This window comes from Perissodus microlepis, chromosome 23, assembly GCF_051167445.1.
Source record: "Perissodus microlepis isolate ML-2025 ecotype Zambia chromosome 23, ASM5116744v1, whole genome shotgun sequence".
Classification (NCBI taxonomy): Eukaryota; Metazoa; Chordata; class Actinopteri; order Cichliformes; family Cichlidae; genus Perissodus; species Perissodus microlepis.
In genome coordinates this window covers 27,735,859-27,762,119 of record NC_140482.1, presented here as the reverse complement: position 1 = coordinate 27,762,119, position 26,261 = coordinate 27,735,859, and the positions used below count along the sequence as shown (strand labels likewise).

At 38.3% G+C, this 26,261-nt stretch overlaps 1 protein-coding gene across 2 annotated transcripts in view; it reads right to left on the bottom strand.

The window, feature by feature from the left end:
• LOC146361658 (uncharacterized) overlaps positions 1 to 26,261 on the bottom strand; it is an 87,889-nt gene that overhangs the window by 47,407 nt on the left and 14,221 nt on the right. Inside the window, exons 6-8 of one of the 2 annotated variants that reach the window (XM_084921659.1) lie at positions 24,393 to 24,531; positions 18,460 to 18,525; positions 12,165 to 12,288 (exon numbers count right to left, since the gene is read on the bottom strand). In XM_084921659.1, coding sequence (XP_084777785.1) covers positions 12,165 to 12,288; positions 18,460 to 18,525; positions 24,393 to 24,531 — 329 coding nt within the window. The remainder of the gene's footprint in view (positions 1 to 12,164; positions 12,289 to 18,459; positions 18,526 to 24,392; positions 24,532 to 26,261) is intronic. The other variant, XM_084921660.1, reaches the window with a different exon arrangement.

Sequence of the window (26,261 nt, the reverse complement as noted above, 5' to 3'; positions counted from 1 at the left end):
TTGGCCTTTGGCTTTTTGAAGTACACAATATTTCCAGTATGCAAATATCGACTCCACAGAGAACAGCTGTACTTACTGTACGCAGTATCTAAATTCTCTTACTGACCTTTGTTTATTTTTTCAAGAATGCAAAATACATTAACTTTATCATCAAACCATAAACTTTTACAGTCGCCTCATGCCCTGCAATTCTTTTTCTATATTATGATGTACCATATGCTCAGTGAGGTTTTTATTTGGCCTGAGCCACTTGGTTTTTAAACACAGATGAAATTTGACTACGATGACCTGGATGACTGAGAACCTTCACAGACACAGATGAAATTGCTTTGAGGATATCGTTTGATTATTTTCCCAGAAAAGTCAATCATTCCATGAATGTCGTTTGAAAAATGGGTTTCGTGTTTACCGTTAGGAGTAAAAGATGGAAGGTTTCAGTGAAAGAAATTCAGGAACTGAAAAACTTTCTGCAATTTCATGTCAGGCGAGTATTTGTGATGTCTAATTTTCATTTCTGCAGCATCAAACAGGATTTGACAACATTTGTTGACATTTTCCATCTCAGGCTGAGAAACAGAAGACAAAACCCACGCTGGAAGCTCACCTGACGTGAACAACAATAGTCATATCATTTCGTAAGATGAGTAAGTGTGATCTGTATGTTGCCAAAACATGAGTGCAAGAGCAACTGGTGTTTTAGTGCACAAAAACACTATGCACATTTTTTCAAAAGAACAAGGAAGAGGAAATTGGGGTGAAGGAGACCAGTAGTGTTAAAAACAAACGAAAAAATAATAATAGCAGCAGCAAGTTAATTAGAGGTGAGAAAAAAAAAAGGGATGGGCTGAAAAGCAAAATGTGGAAAAAGACTAGAAAAAATGGAAAAGAGAGAAGAGGAGGACAGCAGAACTGGTTTTAATGACTGGTTTTAAGTAATTTTAATCCCGTCCCTCCTGGTCAACCCCACTGAAAAATTTTAGCTTCTTCAACTCCACCACCTCCTGTCTTTCTGTCAGTACAATAGTCTCCAAACCATACATCACAGCAGGTCTCAATACTTTCTTGTAAAGGTAAAATAATAGTCTGATCCAACATTTTTCCCAATTTCTAGTCGCGCACATGAAATGAAACAAAACTCCAGCTTTCTCAGCAATCCACAAATGCGCAGCTTTAAAACAAGGAAGGATTTCCAAGTTCTGTTTCGTTCACCTCAACCACGGAAAAATAAAAATTTTGAAAAAAAGTAATGAAAGAAAAGAAGGCTAAACATTTTTAGGTGCAGGATATCTAAGACTTTGAAGCAGCGGTCAAGTCTCTGGAGAGCTCCCATCGAGGAGATGATCACCCAGGTTACCATCGTGAGGTTTGTGTAAGAACAAAATAATTGGTAATATTTTGAGAAATTTCCTCATCGTTCCACAGGTGGAGCACGTTACATTAGAGAGAATGGGTGAGTCTGTGGGGTGACTGCTTAAGTAAAATATGGTCCACCCTAACACAAATGCACCACAGGCCTAACTACATTGTCCTCTTCCAAGTGATTTGACCCCCTTGCACCAGGCTGCAATATTCCCTTGCTGTCATGGGAGCGAGTAGCATTAAAGGTTCAATGACAACTTTATTAGAGGTGAGGGTCTGGAATCTTAACCAATTATAAAGCCTGAATAAATGTCACGCTAATTATTTCCAGAAAACCGTGAAATTGTAGTCGATTCTCCGTGAATAATCTACCTTCAAACATAATTCCACAGCTCAGTGCATGAGATTCATTTAAAGTGTGTGTGTGTGTGTGTGTGTGTGTGTGTGTGTGTGTGTGTGTGTGTGTGTGTGTGTGTAGCATTGCTATGTGGGGCTGATGTAATGGCTAAAGCTACATTCGGGCCTATTTCACAATGACTTAATAGAGCTCTTATCAAGGTGCATAAACTTCATTTGGGCTGCCCTGTTATTTTATTTAGCTGCAGGTTCTTGTGTGGAGCAATCAGTCAGACGTCAGGCCTGAAGGAGCTGCTGGAGCAGCACATCGATTCGGATGAAATTACATAAAGGAGGGAAGAGAGAAGGAATGAAAAAGAAAGGAGAAGAGGAGTGGAGAGGAGGAACAAAGAGGAGAGAATATGTTTTCATTACAAAGTGAGAGATCCCATGTGAGTGAAGCAAGTGTGACTTTACACACTGTATGTGTAGTTTTTGCGTTTCCTGGCAACTGAGAGGGACATGCTATGATATGAGTGAGAGATAAAAGTTGAATAATATGTCCAAAAGTACGCAACCAGGAAAGGAGTCAAAACAGTTTTCATATGTTGTGGGGAATCAGATTGAGATGAGCAACATGGCTTAACCAGAGTTGCATGCTAGCATCTGCTATCTGTAGTAGCACTAAGAGGCAATCTCTTAGAATGTCAATGAGGGTGGCACTAATCTAAGCCAAATTAAAGACCCCTAAGTTGAAATGCTCCACTTCAGCATGAAAACATATGTTTCCAGCTTTGTAGAAAACTAATTTAAGCCTTTAATACTAATCTTGCCCTTCATGACTTTTGAACTAGAGAAAATTTAAGTGCAATAAAGCTTAAGGCTACGCCTTTTGAAGGGTGAATGACAAGTAGGTGCCATTTCAGTATTTAATTAGACTAAGAGTTAGAGGCTCTCTTTCACCAGACAAAATTGGCATCATTTTATAGCACAGTGACATTGATACAACCTGTCAGCCAAGCTAGCTAGCAGCACAACAATTAGTTTGTACCCTCCCATCATACTCTGGTCAAGCTTGGTTTCAAAATAAGCAGGATGGTGAGGGCATCCTGCCTACAGTATGTGCATCTTCCAGACTGTTTAGCAGAAGGCGGCAGCAATGTTACCATTTATGTATCTGATCATAAACTATTGGGCAAATAAAAGTGTTTGATGATTTCATTTCCTGGGAGTCAGGATTGTTGCAACAATAAATTTCAGTTCATCTAACAGACAATTTTGATAACCACACACTGGCCAAACGAATCTTTGACCACTGCTGCAAGCATTGCAAGGAAAACAGTGAGCTAAACATTCACTATTAATGCCTCCATCAGGTTACTTAAATAGACCTTTGTCTCACCAGAATCAATCCGAATCAACATGCCTTAAGGGCTTACTTACATACTCCCCACTCTGCCTCTCAACAGACCCCAAAACAAACAGTTATTTAAAGCCTCCTCAAAACATCACTCAACTTCATAAGTTGTTTACTGCCAAGGTTTCACAGTGACTTTTCATGAATTTGACTTAAAAAAGCCCAGATGCAAAGTGAAAGTGGTTTTGCAGTGGAGAAACATCTCCCTGCGGCCACCATTTCTAATGTGGAATAAATTATGGATGGCTTTATTTAGGATTATGCTCCTGCAAAGGGAAGCAATCAAAGAGACTGCAGCGCTGATTTTGTTCTGAGAATGTCTGGAAATCCTGGTAAACGCTGCAAAAGACTTCTATAAACTGACTGTAAATGTGGAAAATACACAGATTTGAGGTCTGTTAGAGTTTAACCACAAACCATAAATGGACGAGTCCCATCAGCCACTGAAATATACATATACATCCATAGAGTGATTTTATTGTACACATGCAACACTTAAAAGTATTCATGCACCAATGACAGATTGAGTGCAGTTTTTGTATTTGAATAACTTCGTTTTAAAAACAATCGTGAAAGGACCTCACCGATAGCCTGATGAAGTAATCGCCGAGTTGTGGCAGCAGTTTGTTGCATTAAGTATTAATTCAGTCAGTTTACCCTTTTGGTTTCGCCCACTTACCAAATAATGCCAATTGTAAGCATCTAATGCTCTGTATGCTTTTTTAATAAACACGGCAAAGAATTGAATAAAAAAAATGTTTGAAAAACATTTTGTTTATGTCTGTTACACTGGCTTTGATGTTTTACAGTGGTCACTGAGTGAAGGTCATACTTTATCCACCCTTTTATTTGCCAATGCATTACTTGTTAAATTCTCCAGTCTACCTCTTTTCATGCCCTTCTATCTTGGCAGCTCAGGGCCTGGAAACTGCTGTTTTCTTTCTAAGTATACCAAGATAGAAACATTAATATTTCAGCTATAAAGAGAAAAATCACATTTGGTGGGCCATAAATGGACGGTGCTTGACGACAGTGTTTTATTCTGGTGCAGTCGGCCTTGCCCGCCCAGCTCTCTCTCATATTGATGCAGAGTAGAGGGAATGGCTCTCAGTGCCCTGCTCCAGAACTGAGCCTCTAAATCTTAACGCCTCCCCCTGTTTGGGATTTGGCTTTAGGTCACATTTCTTTCATACTGTGTGTGTGTGTGTGTGTGTGTGTGTGTGTGTGTGTGTGTGTGTGTGTGTGTGTGTGTATCCAAAGGAGTCTCTGTGTGTACATCTCCATCTACAGGACGTGCAGGAAAAGGCGGCTTTCCAAAACAGCATCACAGAGGAAGCATCACCTCACAGAGGTGTCAGGATGATTTTATCTATTTCCTTTTAAAATTCGGCCTCAGTAACGATGGCAAAATTGAACCACAACTTCTGTGACGCACACTCAGTTGACGTTAGTGTGGGTTTGTGCATGAAAGCGCTTTTGGACTTGTGTGCTATCAATGCAATCTAAAATCAATCTGCGCAGTTTCTCCATTGTTCTTCAAGGACAGAAGATCCTTTGGGGAGACATAAAGGTTCCACTGAACGCCTTCTGCTCTGGAGGGACGTCATTGATCTGATTCCGGTGTCTGGATAGCTGCTCACCAACAACCCTGACATTTATTCTTATATTCCCATAGTTTTAAAACATATCTTAATACTTAGCCTAGGGGATGTCAGATATTTTTGTCATATTTTATACTGTAAAATATGCAAAGGGAAAAATATTTACATGTCCTATTAATGGCTAATAAGAAGTAACTCTATAAAAAAAAATAGCAATCAATTTGCTACTGCTGAACTGTACTCCTACTATATTGTACACATTTTGCATGTGAATTAGCTTATTCATTTCAACATTTTCCCCTTGTTTTTCAATTTTTCTATGGCATATTGAAATTAGTATGACTCCAGCATTTCAGTTATACTCAAGGGTTCACGCCCTGTGAGATTCATTCAGACAGAAATAAAGATAAGGCAGAAGTAAACAAGCAAATAGCTGAGAGTGAGTTTGAACTCACAAACCTTTTGTTTGGGAAAGAGCTGTTCAAACAGCATCAAGCTTAGAAACTCAAACCAGCAACTCCCTATGGAGAGGTTTCAATTGTAAAATACTACCGAAGTCAAATACATCGCTTTTTTGGACGAGGACTTGAAGGAACAATGCGAGTTTCCACTAGTGTGATGTATATTTCTTCATCAGAGAGTGCAGCAAAAGTAATGAAGACATACCAAAAGTAGTAAAATTAACAAACTATCATTGTATGGCACCATCCTACAAACTGAGTGTGCTTGAAATTGTTCATCCTGGGCTGTGCAGCAAAGTTGCATCTTTAGAAAACTAAAAAAATAAATAAGCAAAGTTGTCTCATTGTGACAGCTTCCTTTTGTTTAAAAAAAATCCCGGTCTATCTAAAGATGTATAAAAGTGTCTTGTGAATTTGAACTGTGTACATTTTTCATTTAAAAAACAAAACAAAAAACGTTTAAGCTACAAGACAGCAAGTCCTTTCAGAACATGTGGATCAGCGTTTGTTAAAACTAGTCTCAAATTCATCGGTAATTCTATACACTTATGGTCAAACACCCCAATTCAACACATTTATGAGTACAATGCCGACATTATTTTTATTTATATAGCCACCTGTGACGGGTACCTCTCAAAAGACCGTGAGCTGCTGTAGCACAAAACCCACACCTCACTCTCTTGCTGCCAGCAAGATAAGACTGAATAACACTGGCATCGATCTCCGCTGTTACTAATCCCCGCAGCATTAGTTCATCTGCCAATACGTCAATAATTGAGCTGAACTAATGTAGAATATAAACACATTTACAGGGTACACTAAAAAGACATTTCTGTCCTTGGGAAGAACGAATATCATGAAAAAAAATGTCTTCAGCAACAATAGTGGAGAGAAGTGAAACCTTTAGAAAGATGGTGAAAAGCTGTCGAAGTATTTCTTCCAGAGACATTTCTTTTGCCAATTAGGCAGTGATTTTTAAGAAGATGGGGAGAGAAAAGTGTCAAAAAGGACACATTTAATATTTTCTATCACTGATTGGCTGCAATTTTGAAAAATCTGCATCCATTTGATTTTAAAGAGACACTGGGGATTTTCCTGTGCCACGCTAGGACAGAGCTGAAGGGAAAGGCACATTAAATACAGAAATTTTTAACCATTAACTAGGATGAATATCCCTGAAATTGTTTAAATGCAAATTTTCCGACATAATTGCTCGCATTGCATAATCACAGAAAGTGGTTCCCTGGTCCTAAACATAGGCTCCAGTTACATGGACATTCAAATATAGCGATTTGGTTACTCACAGAGAATTGTGAGGCACCACTGAAATGATACTGTTATCGACTATACACGAAGAACTGTATATTGTCCCATAAGAAAAGCTTTAATTTACATATAAAATGAGCTTGCTAGGATTACGCTAATGTAGGCGTTCGAAGTAATATTAATAATCATTTGTGTCGCAGAGTTGTGTCCATCAAAAGCTTGGCTAACACTGAATATAATACATTTCCCTGCAGCAGATGTACAATTCACTGAGGCAGTGTAATCTTGTGGGATGTGGTGGTGGTGTTAAATGGACTCTGAGCCAAGCCTAAAAATGTCTTTAAAGAGCACCTACTGAGATGCTGACATGCCAAGATGTTGGCAGGAACTGACCTGGAAAGGCCCAAAACCACCACAGACACACTGGGAGCTCCTTAAGTACAAAGCTTCTGCATAGAGTAGAAGTGTAGAGTGCCACCTCCATCCATTTTACCAGCATGACCTTTCATTTGCTGTAGAAACCAGCATTTCTTATGTCACTGCAGTCATCAAAAAATATACAAAGCATATTTTTAGGCGGCGAATAAGCACAAAGTGGAAAAGTATGTCACGTAAAGGTGATAAACTCCTGAAACTTTTTTTGTTAATATAATTAATCTCAAATCTTTTTACCTTTAATATCCTCTCTCAGTTGATACTGAATATACTGTAATTGCTCCCCTTAAAATTCTTAACAGGATCTACGATTAAAAAAAAAAAAATCGTAGATCGTAGATTTTCTTTTATTTGTCACACAAAAAAGTATTATAATTTGATATTAAGTGTGAATTTACAACTCCAAACTGAATTGTGTGTGCTAAGTAGAATGTTTATATGCTTTTGAGAAATATCCAAGCATAACTTCAGGAAAATGAACCAAGTTAGATGCAGAATCTCAAGCTCAAAGAAAAGCAGTCAGGCAACCTTCCACAGTAACAACTGCTAAAAATGTTAGATATCGAGCAGACTGTGCGTCAGGATCGTTGCACAGCAATCAGAGAAACTGTTGACATTCTTTACTTTTCATTAAGAGCAACACTCACAATAAATTTGAAAGTCACCACATTGTTGCCAAGTGTGTGTCACAGTAGAAAAGGCACTACATCCAAGACAACCTTCACTGGTGATGAGAGGTGGAGGTAGAGCTATGTGCCAAAACCAAACAAAGGCTTTGTAGTTGAAGGGTCTGTAACTTGAGACTAAAGAAAGCACATCAGCTAGAAATGCAAACAAGCCAATTATACCCCTCATTACGCGATGAATGAATATCCAGGTGGATCTCCCCATCAGAGGGTGTTAAAAACGCTTACTGCAGTGGGGACAAAAACTTCCAGTGTAGTCAGCCTGTGGTTAGGGACCAGTCCAGCATGTCATCCAGAAGGACCTCCAGATATTTGAGTTCACCACCTCAGTGTCCTGGCTATATACGGAGACTGGCAGATAGTCAGAAGATCTAGGCTATCCTATCTTCTTGGTTTTCGCAGTACTGAGATGGAGGCAACTCCTACTGCACCAATTCTGAATGCCTCAACAAGAACACCTTTGCTCTTGTTGCTCGTCTTCTGATCACATAATAGTGAAGCTCAATAAGTCTACACAGGAGTCAGGTATTTTTCCACAAAGCACAGCAGACAACATTCCCGGTAGCATCTCAATATTTCTCAACAGTGCCACCAAATCATCAAGGTTGTCTATTAGTGAGTTGACATTTCCCCATTAGAAGCGACAGCAGAAACAGCTTATACTTCCACCTGCTAGCCTTTAGTTTAGCTTAGCTCCTGCTCTGTAACCTTGGGAGGGCTTCCTGAACTCCGGTGGCATCTGGTATCTGACCCCGGTTTGCAAAGCCACAAGACTGTCCTTTGTGTGCAGTACTCGGACTTGCCCCCACTTGGTACACTGCATGATCTAATCTTTATATTATTGCCTATCAGCGGCAACCATAGCTTAGACCAGTGTTTCCCAACCTTTTGGAGCCATGGCACATATTTCACATTAGAAAAAAAAAACCACACGGCATACCACCAGACAAAAATGTCACAAAAAGCATATTGATAATTTTTCCTGCACATTTCCAGCGGAATTGGCTCGGTTTGTCCCCAGTATACCTTTTTTGCTTTCTTCTGACCACTATTCATGCTAGAGCCTTAATCTGAGTCAGATTAAGGCTCTAGCAGATCTGGGTCAATGTGAGACCCAGGTCACATTGACTACTTTTTCTTTTCAAATATTTATCTATTCCTATTACGCACTGCATCGCCTCACAGTACGACTATTATGTAATTTCTTCTTCGTCTTCTTCTGTTTTACTGGAAGTTGGCAACACTCTTAATTAGAGCAGGTAGTTGTACTGCCCTCTAGTGGAAATAGAATGTAATTGTTCTGCCCATTACTCACGCCAGGAACCAGATAATCTTCCCAGGCACACTTGATCATTTCTCACGGCACACCTATGTGCTGCAGCACAGTGGGTGGGAAACACTGGCTTAGGCAGCCAAGAGAAATTTCACTATTTAACAGATGGCTTTCCATTTAAATCACAAATTATACTTCATATAAGAAATGTATAAACCCTTACTGAAGAGTTGTAATGGCAGTCATTACTACACCCTTCAGCACTTTGCGTGTACAGAGTGAAACTTGCATCAAATTATATTTCATATAAGAATGTAAAAAAAACAAACTTACGGAGGAGTTGTCATGACAATTAGTATGGCTACATCACTCAGAACTTTGTACGCAGAGAGTGTACAGTTCATCCCACTTTAAAACTGACAAAGTAATTGAAAAAAGTATATAAAAGCAAGGTACACAAGCAAAGAGTTTGTGCAAGTCAGAAATGAGTTTCTTTCTTCTTTTTTTCAAACTGAGATGAGATTACGAACATAAAAGAATAAACTGATTTTGAGAGTTTTATTTTCTCAGAAGTTTGGAAGCTGCAATACATGTTTGATCTCTCCTTTATCTCTCTTGATCTTCTCTTCTTTGTCTTGTTTTTGTCTCCTTTAGTGCCGGTACAAAGTATAGCTGTACAGTATAAATCTTTTCAATGCTTTCCTAGTTTTTCTAGAATAACACTTTAGATATGAATTATCTTTTGAATCCCCTTTGACATGTGTTGTAGAAAGTCTTCATTATTATGCCAGCGGACTTTATAAATTCAAAGTATTCATTTTCTGATAAAAGTAGAGTCTTCTTGATATATTGTAATTCATCTCTTGCCTTTCCTACATGCTATTTCATGTAATAGCAAATAAGCTTAAAGTACTGTGATTAATTCCTTTTCTACCCCATATTTAAATCATCTCCGGTGCCTCTTTCTGCTTTTCAAAAACTGTAAGCTACATGGTGTAATATAAGACTCATTTGTGAAGAAATGTTTTTTCTGTAATTTCCCTAGAGGATCATGTTGCATAATGTATACTGCAGGCTGGATAAAAAAGTCTGAAAACCTGTTGTTTATCCAAGGTAATTTCTGTATGAATTTAGCCTGGTGAAGTTCTTATTCACAAAGTTGTGCACAAATGAAGTAAGCTCAAGTGATGGACAGTGTGTGAGATTTTCAGCTATCAAAAGTCAACCACAATAAATCAAAACGTTTTTTCCCTTCGCTAATGAACACAGAAAAATCCACGGGAGGAATTGTATTTAACAACTGGAAGGATTGAACTTGAACTGTTCTTTTCCCAGCTGTGGAGTGATTGTACACTTTAATGACTTTAAAAACAAGAATTTGATATTGAAGTTATAATTTATTATATATTTCCTCTAATCTGGATTACTTCTGGGTTGTACTGATACATAAGGTATCTTTTTTCCTTTATCAGCCAGTATATCCGTGATGCACTGATCAGCCATATCACTCACTGTATTTCTATGGCTGCCCCTCCTTGACCTTCATAATGCCTGCGCTCTCTTCCTGTTAAATGGCTGTTCTTGGTTCCCACCACAGCCAAGGGCTTGCATATATTACAGTGTCTTTACGTTACAATATAAAGCAAACGAGCTAAACTGGTGCTAGAAAAATTAAACTGAAATGATTAATATCCAACATCTCACATTTATTTTTACACAAATCTTTACACAACAAAGGCACAGAAACATGTACATCTTCTATGCTTTCAGTGTTTGCCGCAGTGGTGTGGTAATCAAGAAGCAGTAAAGAGAAGTAGTAGAACAAGATAACAGGACTCATAACTACTCTTTTAAAACTCCACCATTGTGCAGGCACAAAAACCCTGAAACAGCTTTCCCATGTAAATTTTTTTTTAACCCAAATTAGAGTTCAACAATTTTTCCATTGTGTGGTCATGCTATCTTCCATGTTATCAGAGCCACTACTGTTGGTAAGATAGAGAGCGAGACACACACTTGGGGACTTATTCCCCACTTCCCCAAGAGGAGAACCTCATTCAGACACAGTGATAAATGATTTAGCTTACTTACGTCCTATGAATTACTGACTTGTAGTTCTGCTAATTTCATTCAGCCCATTTAATTTTTTCCCAGGCACATCGTCTTCCTCACACTGACTGGCAAAACAAAAAGGTGGGAGATGTAGCAGCAACTCTGAAAACGTACATTTCCATCGAGCTTTAGTTTAAAGTCCAAGCAACAAGCAAAAAAAACCCTAATTTAGTTTTCTTTCCTTTTGAATATGTCTTTCACTTATCAAATTCCAGACTAATGGGAAGGCTGAAGCCTGTCAAAAGCTGTCATAGGGCAAGAGGTGGGGTACATGCTGGACAGGTCACCAGTCTGTCTCAGGCAGAACACATAGAGAGAACAATAATTTACACTCATGTTCAAAGACTAGAGAGCTGCAAGCAACAACTTAAAGTCCCGAGCTGAAATTCTCAGCTGTATGCGGAGAGGCTATGATGAAACTATCATGAGGCAGATAAAATTTTATATGAATAACCAATATGAATCTAGTAATACTTTTAACACTGATTATAAACATTTATAGGATAATAAGCTGAATATCAGTTCTTGGAAAGTCATGGAAAATCACTGGCCATCAGTGCAACATTAATGTATAAAAAAGACCTGAATGAACGCATACCTGTACAAAAAGTATGACCCATAATAACACATTATGGAAACGGGTGAACTTTATGCAGAGTCTGAGATGAGTGTGTCATTTCACCTCATCAAAATTCCAACAAGCTGCAGTATTTACACTAACAAACCACAACTACTTCACAGGCATCATTCAACTAGAAAACACATCACACAACTCCAACCTCACATCAAATTCTGTTTGATATTTCATGTCTCACATTTATCATTTATGTTTCCTTTATTTTGTCCATCCCAATCAAATCAATAAAAGCAGGCTGTATAACAGAAACACCTCTCTGCATAATGTAATACAACAGCACAAGCTGCAGCTGCCAAAATTATCTTACTGTTGAAACAACACCTTCTACATCAAATCAGCGCTTTCATGAAGAGAGAATCCATTTTAGATAAGTGAACACCGTCACATAAATATCGAACAGATGGATACTCGGGACATGACACAGCCATCCGACATTCCCAAATATGTTTTTCCTTTACATGAATTCTCCTTTTTCTAATGATAAAAAGCTATTCCCAGCAAAGCCCTGTATCATTATTGCAAATGCTTGAAAATTATGCAAAAATGTATCAAAATAGCAAAATGAAGAGAATCACTGTTACCGTGACGATGAGGAGGATTCCTTTCAGGAGGGTGAGCACTGAAGTGATTGGCTGAATAACTGTGTGGGCCAGTAAAATAGCAAGAGTCAGGGTCCAGGTGAAGACTGGGATCACATAGATGTGGCTGTGGAGAGAAAAAACCCCAAATAACACACATAATTAAACACTTCTTTTTATGATTAAGTTTCATAACAGAAGTCAGAAGCAAAACTCTTTTTCCAGTTAGTGAATCAGTCTTTCAATGATTTTTTTCTTCATCTTCCCCGTCACTTGCACTATAAAAACCTGCACAATTTGACTGTTGACTAAACACAAGCGCTCTGCATTGATAGATAATCAAGATGCAAGTCTAGTACTTCATAAGCTTGGTAAGGAACACCTGTGGTTCAATTAACAGTCATCCTCCAAAACAAACACCTGTTTGCTGCTTATTAACAATGAAAACATCTGGAGTTTTAGCAACTACTGTTGACTGTTGCACAGTTTGAACAGGGAAAACACCTCCTGGATATTCACTGTCACAGCCAAAGTAACCAAACATACAGTAAGTCAACAATTTTGTAATATGTCCAAACAAATTATTGAAGTTCATGCAACATTATACTTAAAACTGCTCTTAGCTACTTCACTGAAGCAGCCATTTTTCCCAGTAGATGCAACTTAATACTACTATTAATCCACCACTGCATACACAGAGCACAAAATACATTTTATAGTAAGCTTTATGCAGTGCTTAAAGTTACTACTTAAGCTCTAGATTAAATATTCAATACAAACGCATCATATTTATAATATAAAATAATTATACGCAAAATGACCATATAATTATTGTATGATTGGTTTTTTTTAATATTATTAAAAAAGTGTGTTGCAGCACATAAAGCTGCTATAAAGGACAAAGACTTATGGAACAGTGCAAGAATACAACAATAAACCCCTTTCGTTCTCAAAACAGGATATCAAATACTGCTGTCAGAAGCTGGTTGCCTTTTAGACAAGGACCTTCAGCCTACCTACTATCTATGTAGAGGACAGTACCTTAGGCAAGTAAGATAAGGTACTAAAGTACCTTCATGAAGTTGACCTGATGCAAAGATGACTAGTAATACAATTAATGAGAGCAAATGGTTTAAAAGTGGGGCTCTTCCAGGTAACTAGATAGCTAACAAGTATAAAAGTACTCAGAAAACAGCAAAAACTGCTCTGCATACAATTTAAAGTCCTGCAGTTTGTTTTTCTTTGTTTTCAGTGAATAAATTTTACTAAATGTTGGATTAGTTTTATGCAACAAACTTACTTTTCTAGGCTTTAATCAGCCCCTTCACAACAACAACAACAACAACCATGTACACCGAAAAGAAACAGCAGTTAACTGTACAATACAGCATTATATTTAAAACTGTATCCTGTACTATTGCATGTTGTGCAGTCACAGTTTTCATTTCAATTCAATTCAGTTTTATTTACCAAGTGCCAAATCTCAACAACAGTGACCCCAAGGAGCTTTACACTGTAAGGTAAAGACCCTACAATAATGGAGAGAAAACCCCAGATATCAGGCGAGCCTCGTTGGACAAAAGACACACTGTGGAAGAGAGCCAAAGAATAATAACTAAGGTTTAAATGCAAAGTAGCGTTAAAGAGTGAAAAAAAAGGTGAGAGAAGAAACGCTCAGTGCATCATGGGAAGCCCCCAGCAGCCTAAGCCTATTGCAGCATAACTAAGCAACGGTTCAGGGTCACCTGATCAAGCTCTAAATATATGCTTTGTCAAAAAGCAAAGTTTTAAGCCAGTGGCATTTCCTCAGGAGAAGGACGGGCAGCAGTGCTTGCCTTATCAAATCTAAGAATAAGCATAAATTAAAACAAATTAAAACATACCAAAGTAAGGCAATCTTTTTCCGACAGAGCTGTCATAAAGCTCAGCCACTCAGACGCCAGCAGCTCAGTTACGACCTGCCCTCCCTATGAAAACACAGCTGGCATTAGCAAGTAAATAACCCTCAGTGACTTAACCTCGCAACAGAAAAGTTTGGTCTTGCTAAGTATGGCTAACATGTGTGATGTAGATAAGATGGAGCTTGAAAAAGCTGTTAATAACTCCCTTAAGGCATTAACAAGGAACGCTGTGACGATGATGGAGCTGAAGGCAGCTCTGACCATGTCCATAAAACTGGTAAGTGGAGCAGGTGCAGGCTCAGCAGTACTTTCAGACTAACATCTATGAGAATGACTGAATGTCATAAGCTTAACTACCTGTTTTGCCAACAGCCCACCTTCATTTTTCATTCATATTTTAATCCCCTCGGTGGATATTGACAGTTAACCATGTCACACTCTGCACAAGCCTTTTAATTCAGCTGATTTTTTTCTAAATGAATATTTAATATACCAAGACGTATGCCTGTATTTCTAAGCTCATGAACAGTTTTTTCTTCATAGATATGTGGTTCTCACAGGACAGCCAATACAAACGAGTGATTTCTAGAATACGACACTGAACATTAAACAGTATTTAAAATGAGCTCAACCTTAAACATATGCAGTAGTAATATACATCCGTTTAGCAGTGCTAGAGAACATTTTTCTGCAGAACAATTATTTTTACTTTCAATATTTTAAGCATAATTTCCCAATAATACAGTTTATGTGTAGTGAGGTGTTTTCAGACTCTTATTGCACAGAGGGGTAATGCCTCCATGAAGCAAAATGAAATAACCTATCAAGTTTGATCAGTATGCTTATTGTAAAAGTAACTGTTGCTACAGAATTTTCAGCTTCAAGTGCAACATGATCAGTTCAGCCTCATTTGTGACAGCAGAGCAACGCAGAGAGGCCTGTGCTACGAAGCAGGATTTTGGCTTTTCCAGGTAACTTCAAGGTTAACCCTGGGTTTTCTGTACTACAAAGGTAGTTCACGACTTATCAGGGTAAATCGCCATGGCACATGCTGTAGCCCTAACCTGCTTCTGAGTAGGTTAAGTTCAAGATTACAGATCAGCACGTGTGAACCCCCCCCCCCACTCAGCAATCAATTCTCCAGAAAATAGCATCAACATTCCTGGAGGATCCCTCGGAGGATTAGGGAGAGTAGGAGGATGTAAAGTTTTTCAGTTGTGTATGAAACCTTTGTGCTTCCCTGATGAGCATCATTAATACATATAGATTCTTAGACACAACTTTATTATTAGATTTTTTTCCCAGTTGTGGCTTAAGCTGATTGGATAAATGCTGTATGTGGAGGTTTCATGAGTCTCACAGATAACATAGTAAGAGAAAAGTTTTGGGGGGATTGTTTTTTGTTCTTTTTCTTTGTTTCTTGAATTCCCACTTAAGTGTTTGTCCAATCAGTCAATCAGAATACTGCAGCTGTAATCTGACTATCACGTTCTGCAGCATTTTTATTTTTGGAATTGATTCAAATAAAAAAATGATATAACTTTTTGTATGACTAAGGGAAAAAATGTAGAAACCTAAAATGACTTAACACTCTTTATTACATTTTTCTATACAGTAAAGATATATGCAGTAAAAAGGTTGTTGTATTTGTCCATCAGTTTCCACAGAGGCTTCCCTAATGTGGTTTTAAACTATCAACTGGAGCAAATGGATATTTTAAATAACATATTAACAGTAAGATAAAAAATTTATTTAAAATTAGTTCATTTTGCCAACTGTATGAATTATGAGGAACAAGACTATTAAGATTTAAGTTCAACAGACATAAGGATGAGCTTTTGCTTCTCTTAATTAAACGCTTGCAATTTAAACTGTATTTATTGGTTAAACATAGCTCAAAGCCTCTAATGATTCCAACTAGATAGAAAATTTATATTTTCTTTATCTAAAGTGCTAAAATATAATCTGGTCATTGGTTTGAGAGTGAGGTGCTGATGCGCAATTCCTGCAGAGCTCAGTGAGATTCACTCTCTGGGATTCGTGTCCGCTATCCTACAGCAGTATTGACGAGAGTTTTTACACAGAGATCTGCAGTAACCTATTGATTGGGGAGAGGGAATATGGTAGTTTATCCAAAGGAGGTCTCCTAAGGTGTTTTCACTCCAGTAACCCTGTCACCCCACAACACATCGCAGAATCCCCCCCGGCACCGAGCGGCCCGATAATGAAGCCCCCAGGTGTGCTGACGAAGCAGTCCAACCATCCTGTAGAGTGTGAATAATATTATTTGGGTTAAGTATTTACTGGGGCATGACAAAATAAATTAGCTCCGTTAACTGATAAAGGTAATTATAGGCTTGGGAAAGGAAAGGAGAGGGAGGCGCGAGGTCGAGACAACGATTACTTGAAGAGCTGGTTGGAGTTGCTGCAACGATTTTTGCTGCTTCAAGTTTAGTTTAAACAAAGTTGCTTTATTTAATACTTCACATTATCTGACAGTTCTAACAAGTAGTACACTAAGTTGAATTACTAATAATCATTTTTTTTAATAAGGCTAACCTCTGACGCTGCCAAAGTGGATTTTAAACTCCTCCAGCGCTTCCCCACCTAATGGCACATCTTACCGTGTGTTGGGGGGAAAAAAGACATACTAGTTTAAAAAGCTGTTTACAGTCTGCTTTACTCCAGTGACTGTGAGGACTTCACTGAAGTGGCATGTGCAGTGAGCCTCTAACTCAGACTGAAATGTCTATAGACTAAAGCAAGGCAGCAAAGAATACGGGGTATGTAAACACAACTCTGGGGTTATGGTGTTGCATTCCTGTTTGTTTCAGCAGGTCCACTGAAAACAAAGACTTAAGAAAAGATGGTCTAAAGCAATCTTAATAACATTACAATGTGTTTCCTAAGTGGGTGTGGTTGAAAGCTTTATGGACACTGTGTTCACCTGGCTGACCGTGTTGTACTTAGTTGGTTATGGATATGAGGACTTACAAGTAGGAATTACTATTAGACTGCTACATTATTACAGATATATCATCTCCATAGGTAAAGCTTTGAAACCAGGATGCAACATCTGAGATTTCGCTGATAAAACAGAATGCTGCTCTGCAGCCCCAAATTAAGACGTCTCAAGCTGCGTACATACTGAAGGAGATTTGCTCCAATGTAACAACCACAGATCATAAAAAGTGACTGATATGTGGTGCCTTTAAGTGACTTTGGGCGAAATACCTGCTGGCAAAGTGGGCAGGACCCGCAATCAACTTTCACGTGACAGTCAGAGTAAAGAATAGATCACGATTTCAAAAGAAAGCTGCAGGAAGAAAAATCTATGTGCATCAGAAAGATGCATTTTTCCAGCATTTATCATGCTACTGCAGCATGAAAGCGGCACGTAAATATGCATAAATTTCGAACTTGGCAAGACTAAAAAGTCCAGAATAGCTCGTAATGATCAAGGTGAGATTATGTCAACTTCAAGAGAGACACCTAAACCTGACATATTTAGAAATACAGAAACATGTTATCCATTTAGCTTTCACTAGCAAAAATTACTTTAAGACTATACTGAATAATCTAAAACAGAAAATAAATCCTTAATGTCTGATAATGGGATGTTTTCCCTCTCATCTCTGCAGTGTGTGCAGCCTGTACGTGTTTGTTTGCTTTGATTAAAAGCAATGCTGTAACTTCATGCAATCCTTTCAGGGCCTCCCTCTCCGGTGGTCAGCTCTCAGGGTTGCATCAGTGTTTCTTTCCCCTTTTAAATCAATATCAAATAAAAATATTTTTGTGTGAACTCATGTCATCCTAACAACACAACCCTGAAGTGACAATTCGCTTTCAATTTTGTGCTAACTGAGAAGGGGGAACGGTGAGCCAGACTGATGTGCAAAATTTCTGGCAGCCCTGCATGGCGTTTGGCTTTCTTTGCACATTATTTATTCTTTCAGTGACATTTTTCCCTGCTGTTAATTGTGTTTGAATGGCACTCTCTCTGAGCTGGAACCCCTTAAAGAATTTAAGTAATTTATATGTAGAAGGAACCCAAGCTTAGAATTAAAGCAACTCATATGTCAGGCTAAGCCATCTTGATCCCCTCACCATACTGCATGTAAACTATGTAGAGGATAGCATACATAAGGCCCGTTAGGCTAAATCGGAAATCCTAGCACCCCAGATAATGCAAGAAAAAACTGACAGAGGCAGCCACATAAAAGCTAATTAACAGATGTTGAAAGCAGAGCCTAAAAAGATATGATGAAAGGATTCCCATCCCTTGTGCATGGTTTGAAACTGGATTTAGGTTTGATTAAAGAGAAGTGTAACGTGAAATTAATCAGAATAACCTAAAAAGCTACAGTTTAACCAAGTAGCATGATTGTAAAACTTACCTGACATTAAGAAGTGCAGCGTAGGCCTCACTGCCAGCTAAGACATAACTAATTCCAATTGAAATGCTGGACAAAGACAGTAATAGAAAAATACAGAAAAGGGGAAAAACAGAGATACAGGCAGAGGAAAGCAGGGAAGGAAAAAGAGAGAAAGAGAGGCACTTAGGTATTAAGTAGTGATCAGTCATCCTCTACAGTCTTAGTGACAAGCACTCCTCCGTTGTATTAAACATTAGGTTGTTGCTGCATCATAGCGCCTGAGGCAATGAAGAGATTTAATTTTATAATAGTTTCTTGTTTTCCATGCAGTGCCTTGATCCTCCACAACTTTTCGATTTTATATTTTCTCCAAACAAAAAAGGTGCCTTCGGGGGCTACTTAAAGCAAATGTTTTGGTTGTATATTTTACATGTACTTTGAACATCACACACCCACATCAAGCCAGAAATCTGCTTGCAATGTTGTATCTTCACGAAGAAGCCGGATGTTGCTAAACATTAGAAGTGAGTGTCTTTACAGTACGTTTCAATCCCACGTGAATGACAAGACAGGTTTTTGGAGCTCAACATCTATCTGTTCCATTCCTTATAAGTCTAAGCTCCTGTAATCTCTCAACAGACTGCAAATCTATTAGTGGTTTCTCCAGACAGCTAAATGTTATTTTGGAGCGCGGCGTTACGCCCACTCTTTCATATCTCCCCGCTTTCAAATCTTGAAAGGAAATGCCAACAAATTTAGGAAGTTTTATGCAGCCTAGTCCTCTCATCTACAGCAGTTTAAACCATATTTTTGAACATAAAAAAAAAAACTTGCCAGAGTTGAAAAGCAAAGAACAGAGAAGCAGTGACGTCAATGTTGCAGCGAGAGATTTCAAAGTCAAGATATAACATGTGGACTTAAAAACGCAACATACAAAGAAAAACAACGTTTACTTCTATCATTCTGAATACGTGAACATTTCTGCTAACCTGTGGTGCCACAGTAATACAGTTGTATACACATGAAAACACAACATAAGTCAAAAACATATGAAATCACACAATTTGTGCAGCACAAATGTCCTCATCAACCTCTAGTATGAGGTTAGACCAAAAAGTTTCCCCCTTAAAACGAAAAATATTTGCTCAATTTAAATTTGGCCAACTTCTCCCCTTCAAACCCTCTGATCCTCTACCTCTGGACAAGATCCAGCCTTATAAAAGACTCTGGGATAAAGTTGGGATTCCTTAGATCCAATCACTTGCAAATGCACATGTGAAATACGGACTAGATCTTCTAAACTGTGTCCAAAACGGGGGGCCTTCATTTGGGGTAGATGGTAACATTTGTGCTCGTTTACTGGGAGAACACTGGTTTCTAAACTCATGTCCACACAAACTCTTACACAAGCTATGAACAGTCATGGAAATTATGATGCAACCAGGTCTGAACTCTTACAGGAACAATTGTTCAGGAGATGCACACGAATAGTATAAAATATATTTCTCTAATATCTTTCTCATTTGCACATTCCTGTTACCAGTCATATCTTTTATCACATCCAAAACACAATGATCTGATTAAGGCCTGGTGCCTGAGCAGGAGGGTAAAGGATTTCTGAGACACCATCACTAGCCTGGGTTGTTAACATACGGCAGGGTGAGTCCATGGAGTCATACTGTTGATGCCAAATATAGAGGCTAGCATATGAATATGTCAACCCAATTTTGATGTGAGCAGTGTAGCCTCATATTAGGCCTACAAAACATATTTCTGAGAAACATTTTTTCTTAAAAAAATACAATATTTCCTTATTCATTTACATCAGTATTTTTAAGCTTTCTATAGGTTAAAAGACATGATAATATAATGTTAAAAATCTGACATATGGCTACAATGAATAAAGGTTATTACTGTGTTAACTTTTTCAAAGCTTCCAGACAAAAACAGATATCTACTAACCTGAAAATGTTGGTCGCTCCTCCTTTTATGATGTTAGTTTGCAAAATAAACAATGAAAATGCTAAAGATCCACAAAAAGCACCCAATCAATCAGTTATTTTCACAAGTAAAAGTCCTGTTTCTGTAAATAGAGTCTGGTGGAGTGTAATCATTTCACTTTCTTGATGGAAAGCGCAGTCCAACAGCAGATAATGAGATGAAAATGTTTCAAGTATAGTATATACTCAAACTGATACAGATTTCTTTAGGTTGCCAATATCGATTTGGCTGTGACAGCGTTCACAGCAGTACATGTGTTTAGTTTCTATGCTAGTCGTGCACCTGTCTGCTTGGGGATGTTGCTTAGTTCTGTCTACTGCAAGTAAAACACAGACTGTGGACAGTAACATTGCAACCCACTTAAAATGTAATATACCCAGCTACAGCATGTGAGCATTCAATAAAAAGGTTAGAAGAAATATGTGAAATGTTTTACTAAGGTTCCTGAAAAACACCAGAGGCATTATCGTAGTTATCTAGTTATTTTTAAATAATTTTTGACATCTCATGTGTTGTTTTCATTGAAAAAAAAATAAAAATGGATGTCTGTATTTGTCTATCACCTTCCACTACCTCAAATTTCTTTTTTTGTTTTGATTGACAGGGGTCTATCTGCTTCAGTGTGCTGTGCAGTGTGAGATGCTTACACTTGGTTGTAAGGTGTGCTTATCTGAGTGACCCTTCTGTCAGAGCCAACCGACCTGGCTGTTCTCCTCTACCAATACAATGATTCTCTCCACAGAACATCAGCGAGATCACCGTTTTCCTCCAGTGTTTGCCATGAACGGTAACTCCAGCTCCTGACCTGTATCTGGATGATTTTATGTACGTCGGCCACACGACTGGCTGTTTGTATAATGTTTCTAATAACATTTTAATAAAAGGTCTGGCCTTTGGTAAAGCATTTTAAAATGACAAAGATTCAGCAGACTGTGTACCTCCCCTTAAACTCACAAAAATGTAATGGAGTTTTGGTAGAGGTTCAGTAAGGCAGATATTTCACACACTTTATCTTTACGACTTGGCTATATAATCCACTCATTAGTCTGCATGTGTGGGTGTGTACGGATCTCTGGGGAAGACAAGAGAGAAGTTTGAGAGTTTCATCCTTAAATTCCAGTTTTATAAAGTCAAAAAAAGTACATGGGTACATGAAATTAATAAAGCGCAAACACATTTCATCAAGCAATTTGTGTTAGATTACTTATATGTACTCATACATTCTGTGTGCATAAGGTGCCCTGCATGGCTGTGCCAAAATGCACATTTTACAGCAGCTCTACCATGTAGGGCAGTACATAAAGAGCGAGGGGCGCCAAGGGTAAAAGATGCAGGTCGTGTGTTGTGTGTGCGTTAGCGGGGCTGAGCCTCTGCATTGATCGACCACTAAGCCTCCTTGAACACAATGAGGGAACTATCGATTGTCCAGGTGTTTCAGAGCTGTTCACACACTGATAACAAGACTTTCCAACGATGATGTTAAAAGCCCTGTGCCCCTCCTCTGTGCCCATAAGGACACACACATGGACACACAAATCTGTCAATGGTGCAAACAAATAATTCAAACCTAAACTGATTAACAGCACACTGGTGTATTTCTGTTAAGAATAAAAAAAGAAAAACAATGCAGGATACAACAGGATGGACAAGTCAAAGTACCTACATTGGCAACATTTGGTCATTACTTTAATTGAAGACACTTATTTGGAGGGTGATGTATCAGTGTTTTTCCTCAAATTAAAAATAAATAAATATTAGCAAAAAGAATGACTTTTCCAGACTGACCCAGACAGATCATTAGTTTTGAGCCAGAGGAGAAATTGATAAGGAACAGAAATTTCCATTAGGGAAATCAAACATTACATTCCCATTATTTTTGCAGGAAATTTAGTGTGTGTTTTTTCTACAATATGCATATAATTAAAATTAATGGTCAGTATTTTTTGCGTCAGCTGTGATTGTGCTTTGCTTTCATGCATAATCAGGAGATTTCGACCTCAGCCAGCCACAGCAGCTTCCCTGTTTAAGCATTTCAATGCAAAGTTTCATTTACCAGCTGTCACATTTAAATTAAGGACAGACAACAGTAACTGAAAACAGGTTACTTAAAAAAGTTGGTGGACTGCAGATGGTGCAGCAGTGATCATATTTTATCACTATTTGGCTCAGGCTTGTAACTCAATATTTCAAGACTGTGCAGCAGAAGCCAGTGATATAAAGTCTGAACCTCAAGGACAGTTTTTACACAAGTCTGCTGTGCTCGCTCAGTTAAGAGTAGTTGTGCTGGTGCAGGACACTGAAAATGAAATTACTCGACAGGTTTAAAATATCACTGTGTAACAACGCCCGAAGGGGGAAAACCAAAAAACAGTGGCCAAATATGATATTAGGATTTATTCTAATGTGACTTTTAAAGGGACAGGTGTGAAAAACAAGTTATGAAGCCTGTTCTAGGAAAGCTCAGCGTCGTGTCTAATCTGAAAGAGTAACTATAAAAAAACAAAACAAAACCTTGAAAACATTCATGAACCCAGCAAAAAAATAAAAAATAAATCCATAATGCACCTTTACAGAACACTCTTACTAGACTTGGAAAGTAACCTACTGCATGTGTGGGGCTGTGATAATGTTTATAATTCACAGGAAAAACAATTGTGTAGTTTCTCCTTCTTTGGACCCATCACAACACAACACTCCATTAAGTTGGATCTTAAATGAATGTCTACAAACTACAGCAGATTGTGGAATGCTACTCCACCACCCCAACTGCTTCATTTCTTATGTCATTTCCTACAAATGGGTAGTTCAGAGATAAGTGCACACACCTCGAGTTAAAAAAAAAAAAAAAAAAAAAAAAAAACAGACAATGGAAGGCTTCCTTACATTTGTAGAAAAATGCCCCTCTTATATCCTGCACTTTGTGCAGCATCTTTCACTCATTGCAGTAAGAGTGTGTGAGTCAACAATATAAGGATCTGGTGATATTCCCAATTCTTATAGAAGTATTATATAATACTTTTGCCATTTCCAGGAATTTTTAGAAATGAGTTACATTTTTAGAAAGAACTTACTTTCATAATTGTGACATGTACACATTAGGGGGCAGTAATGACTGGGTGGTTTTTACCTGAGGAAAGCATATTTGGTTATTTTCAAGTTTTATTAATCTAATAAATAACTTATTTACAAAATAAGTTAGTTCAGAAGCTTGCTTGGCAGTATTAAGTTTTCATGGGAAAATCTGAACAAGCTGTGCACTCTTGGTATGCGTAGTTTATCCCAGATGCTGACAGGCACTCTAAGCACTGTCATACTCCATGGTCAGTTTCTCAGTGAATGAGAAGAATCTGAACTACTAGAAACTTCAGCCTCCTCCACAGATTCAAACCAACTTGAATAAAAGTTCCCATGGCTTCAGACTTCTGCCATTCCACATGTACTGAGGTTATTATCTCCCAAGGGACATTTAGTGCTTTGGAAGTGGTTTTATACTCTCACCCTGACCTGTGCTATCTCAAGAGAGTTCCAAGCCATGGCTTGAGGTAGGCTTGGGTAGCATGGCGGACCTAGCCTGGTGACCCTTACTGAATACATGCCCTGGCTGGAATCCCTTACCAATTGTTCCAGAGGTTGTAATGGTGCCACTATACTATTCAGCTTCTTAAAATCAGAAGGAGCATAAGAAAATAGAGAAACACCACAGGCTGAAGAAACAGCTGGAGCAGTCTAAGAGTGATCAGCCCTTTAAAAAGGAAACAAAAAAAGGAAACTAAAACAAAAAATTCTTACAGCTCATTAACAAAGGTTGAACTTATTCTCCATCACACGTAGAGCGAAGTGCTGCAAAACACCGAATTCAACCACATTCCTCCCACACTCAGTGGTACTTAATGTGTGACTGGTAAATGATGCAACTTTAAGAACCTGCAAAGATCATTGCCATGGTAACTTACAATTGGAAGAGGAGAATGCAGTTAAAAGCATGGCTCATGGGGCGGGAGAGGAAGATTCGCCCAAGCAGATGAAGGTTCGGCTGCAGACTGCCGGCTTGGTCATGCAGAGCTGCTGCATCCGGCTGTAGTAAACCTGTATCTAAAAGACACAGACAAATGCAGCAGGCAATCAATTCACCGAACCTCAAACTGCTACAGTAAAAAAAAGCTGCCAAATGTTCAGCTTAGCACATAATTTCCAAAGAAAGTAGACTCGTGGCCCTTTTATCACAGGTTATAGCCTCAATGTAGACATGAATGATAGTTTCCCCTCTCAGATTTTCATTTTTCATGTTATTTGCACTTTTTCAAGCCTCCTGAAGGTGAATAGCACTAAAGAACATATCCAGGAATTTTAAACATAAAAATAATCCATCCATCAGTTTTCTTATCCAATTCAGTCACAACTAAGCTAGAGCCTATTCCAGCTGTCATAGGGCAGACAGGAGAACACACCTTAGACAGGTTACCAATGTATCAGAGGGTTAACACAGGGACAGACAACCATTCACACTCACATTCACACCTACAATCACCAATTAATCTAACAAGCGTGTCTTTGGCCTCTGAGACAAAGCAGGAGTACCCAGACAAAACCCACACACAACACAACACGAGAGTTTAAGGTCACGAACCCCCAAAAAATCTTTTCATTGTTTTCATGATAACCCTCAAGAGACAAAAAATGAGTGAAGACAACATATCAAAAGAAGGGTGAACATGTTTAAAAAGTTCTTTGGAGGCTTGACGGTCCTTACTACAGCCCATCACTTTTTTAATATTCTGTTTCAACTACTGATTATGCTATGCATTGTTCTTTTGAAGCTTATTTCAGCTTCCTTAAAGTGCTGACTTGAACACTGAGCTTGAAGAATGCTGCAGCTATTGCCACAGATTCTGCTCTTCAAGTAACCCACAGTCTTTGTTGCTGCTGTTCTGGGTTTGAACTCCCATGCATGTTGCAAGGACAGATGATAATAACTTTGATGAAAGTGGACCTGGCAGAGTGTACATCATTAAATGTGACAGTCAAAACCAGCATGTTAAATTAATGGCAAACATGCCTGTTAAATTAATAGCAATGCAGAAGTCCATTACGTAAGAGTAGGGTACTGAAACACAAACACAACAGCATCACTATACAAAAAAAAAAAAAATTCCAAACCAGAACCAAGCAACTGCATAGCATTAACATGCAGCTTTCATGGTGAAGAGGACTTTTTGTCTGATTTGATAATGACGGCTGGTTTATACTGGGACACATCAAATTTTAAAAACAAATTTCCTTTGACTGTTTTTTTCTAAGCTTGTTAACCGTTTTACTGATGCATAAATGTATAAGGTGCATTTCAAAGCTGTAGATGGCCAAGACAAGGCTAACATCCATTTGCAGGTTAACAACAATCTATATACATATACAGAATACATTATGTAAATATGTCCAACACGCCACTTTTTTCTGTTTTTTATTTGCAAATAGGGCTGCCACGATTAGTTGACCAGTCACGATTAATAGTCGATGCGTCGTTTGAAGCTTTGCAAGATCACAAAAGACGCAGGAATAAGTAGTAGGATTTAAGAGTGTAATAACGGACTGAAACAGAAGATGGCAGCACTGCATGTACAAGGATGCCAGCTGCCGTTAAACCCCGAAGAAGAAGGAGCTGTGTCCCAGAATTCATAGCGTAGCCCAGCTCAGTATACATAAATGGCGGTAGCTAGTTAGTTTAGTTTAATTTAGTTAATATTACTCTTATTATTCTTTCTGGGTCACAAAATAAACGTTTAACATATTTTCAGGCGAGAATGTAGCTGTATAAACCTCAAATA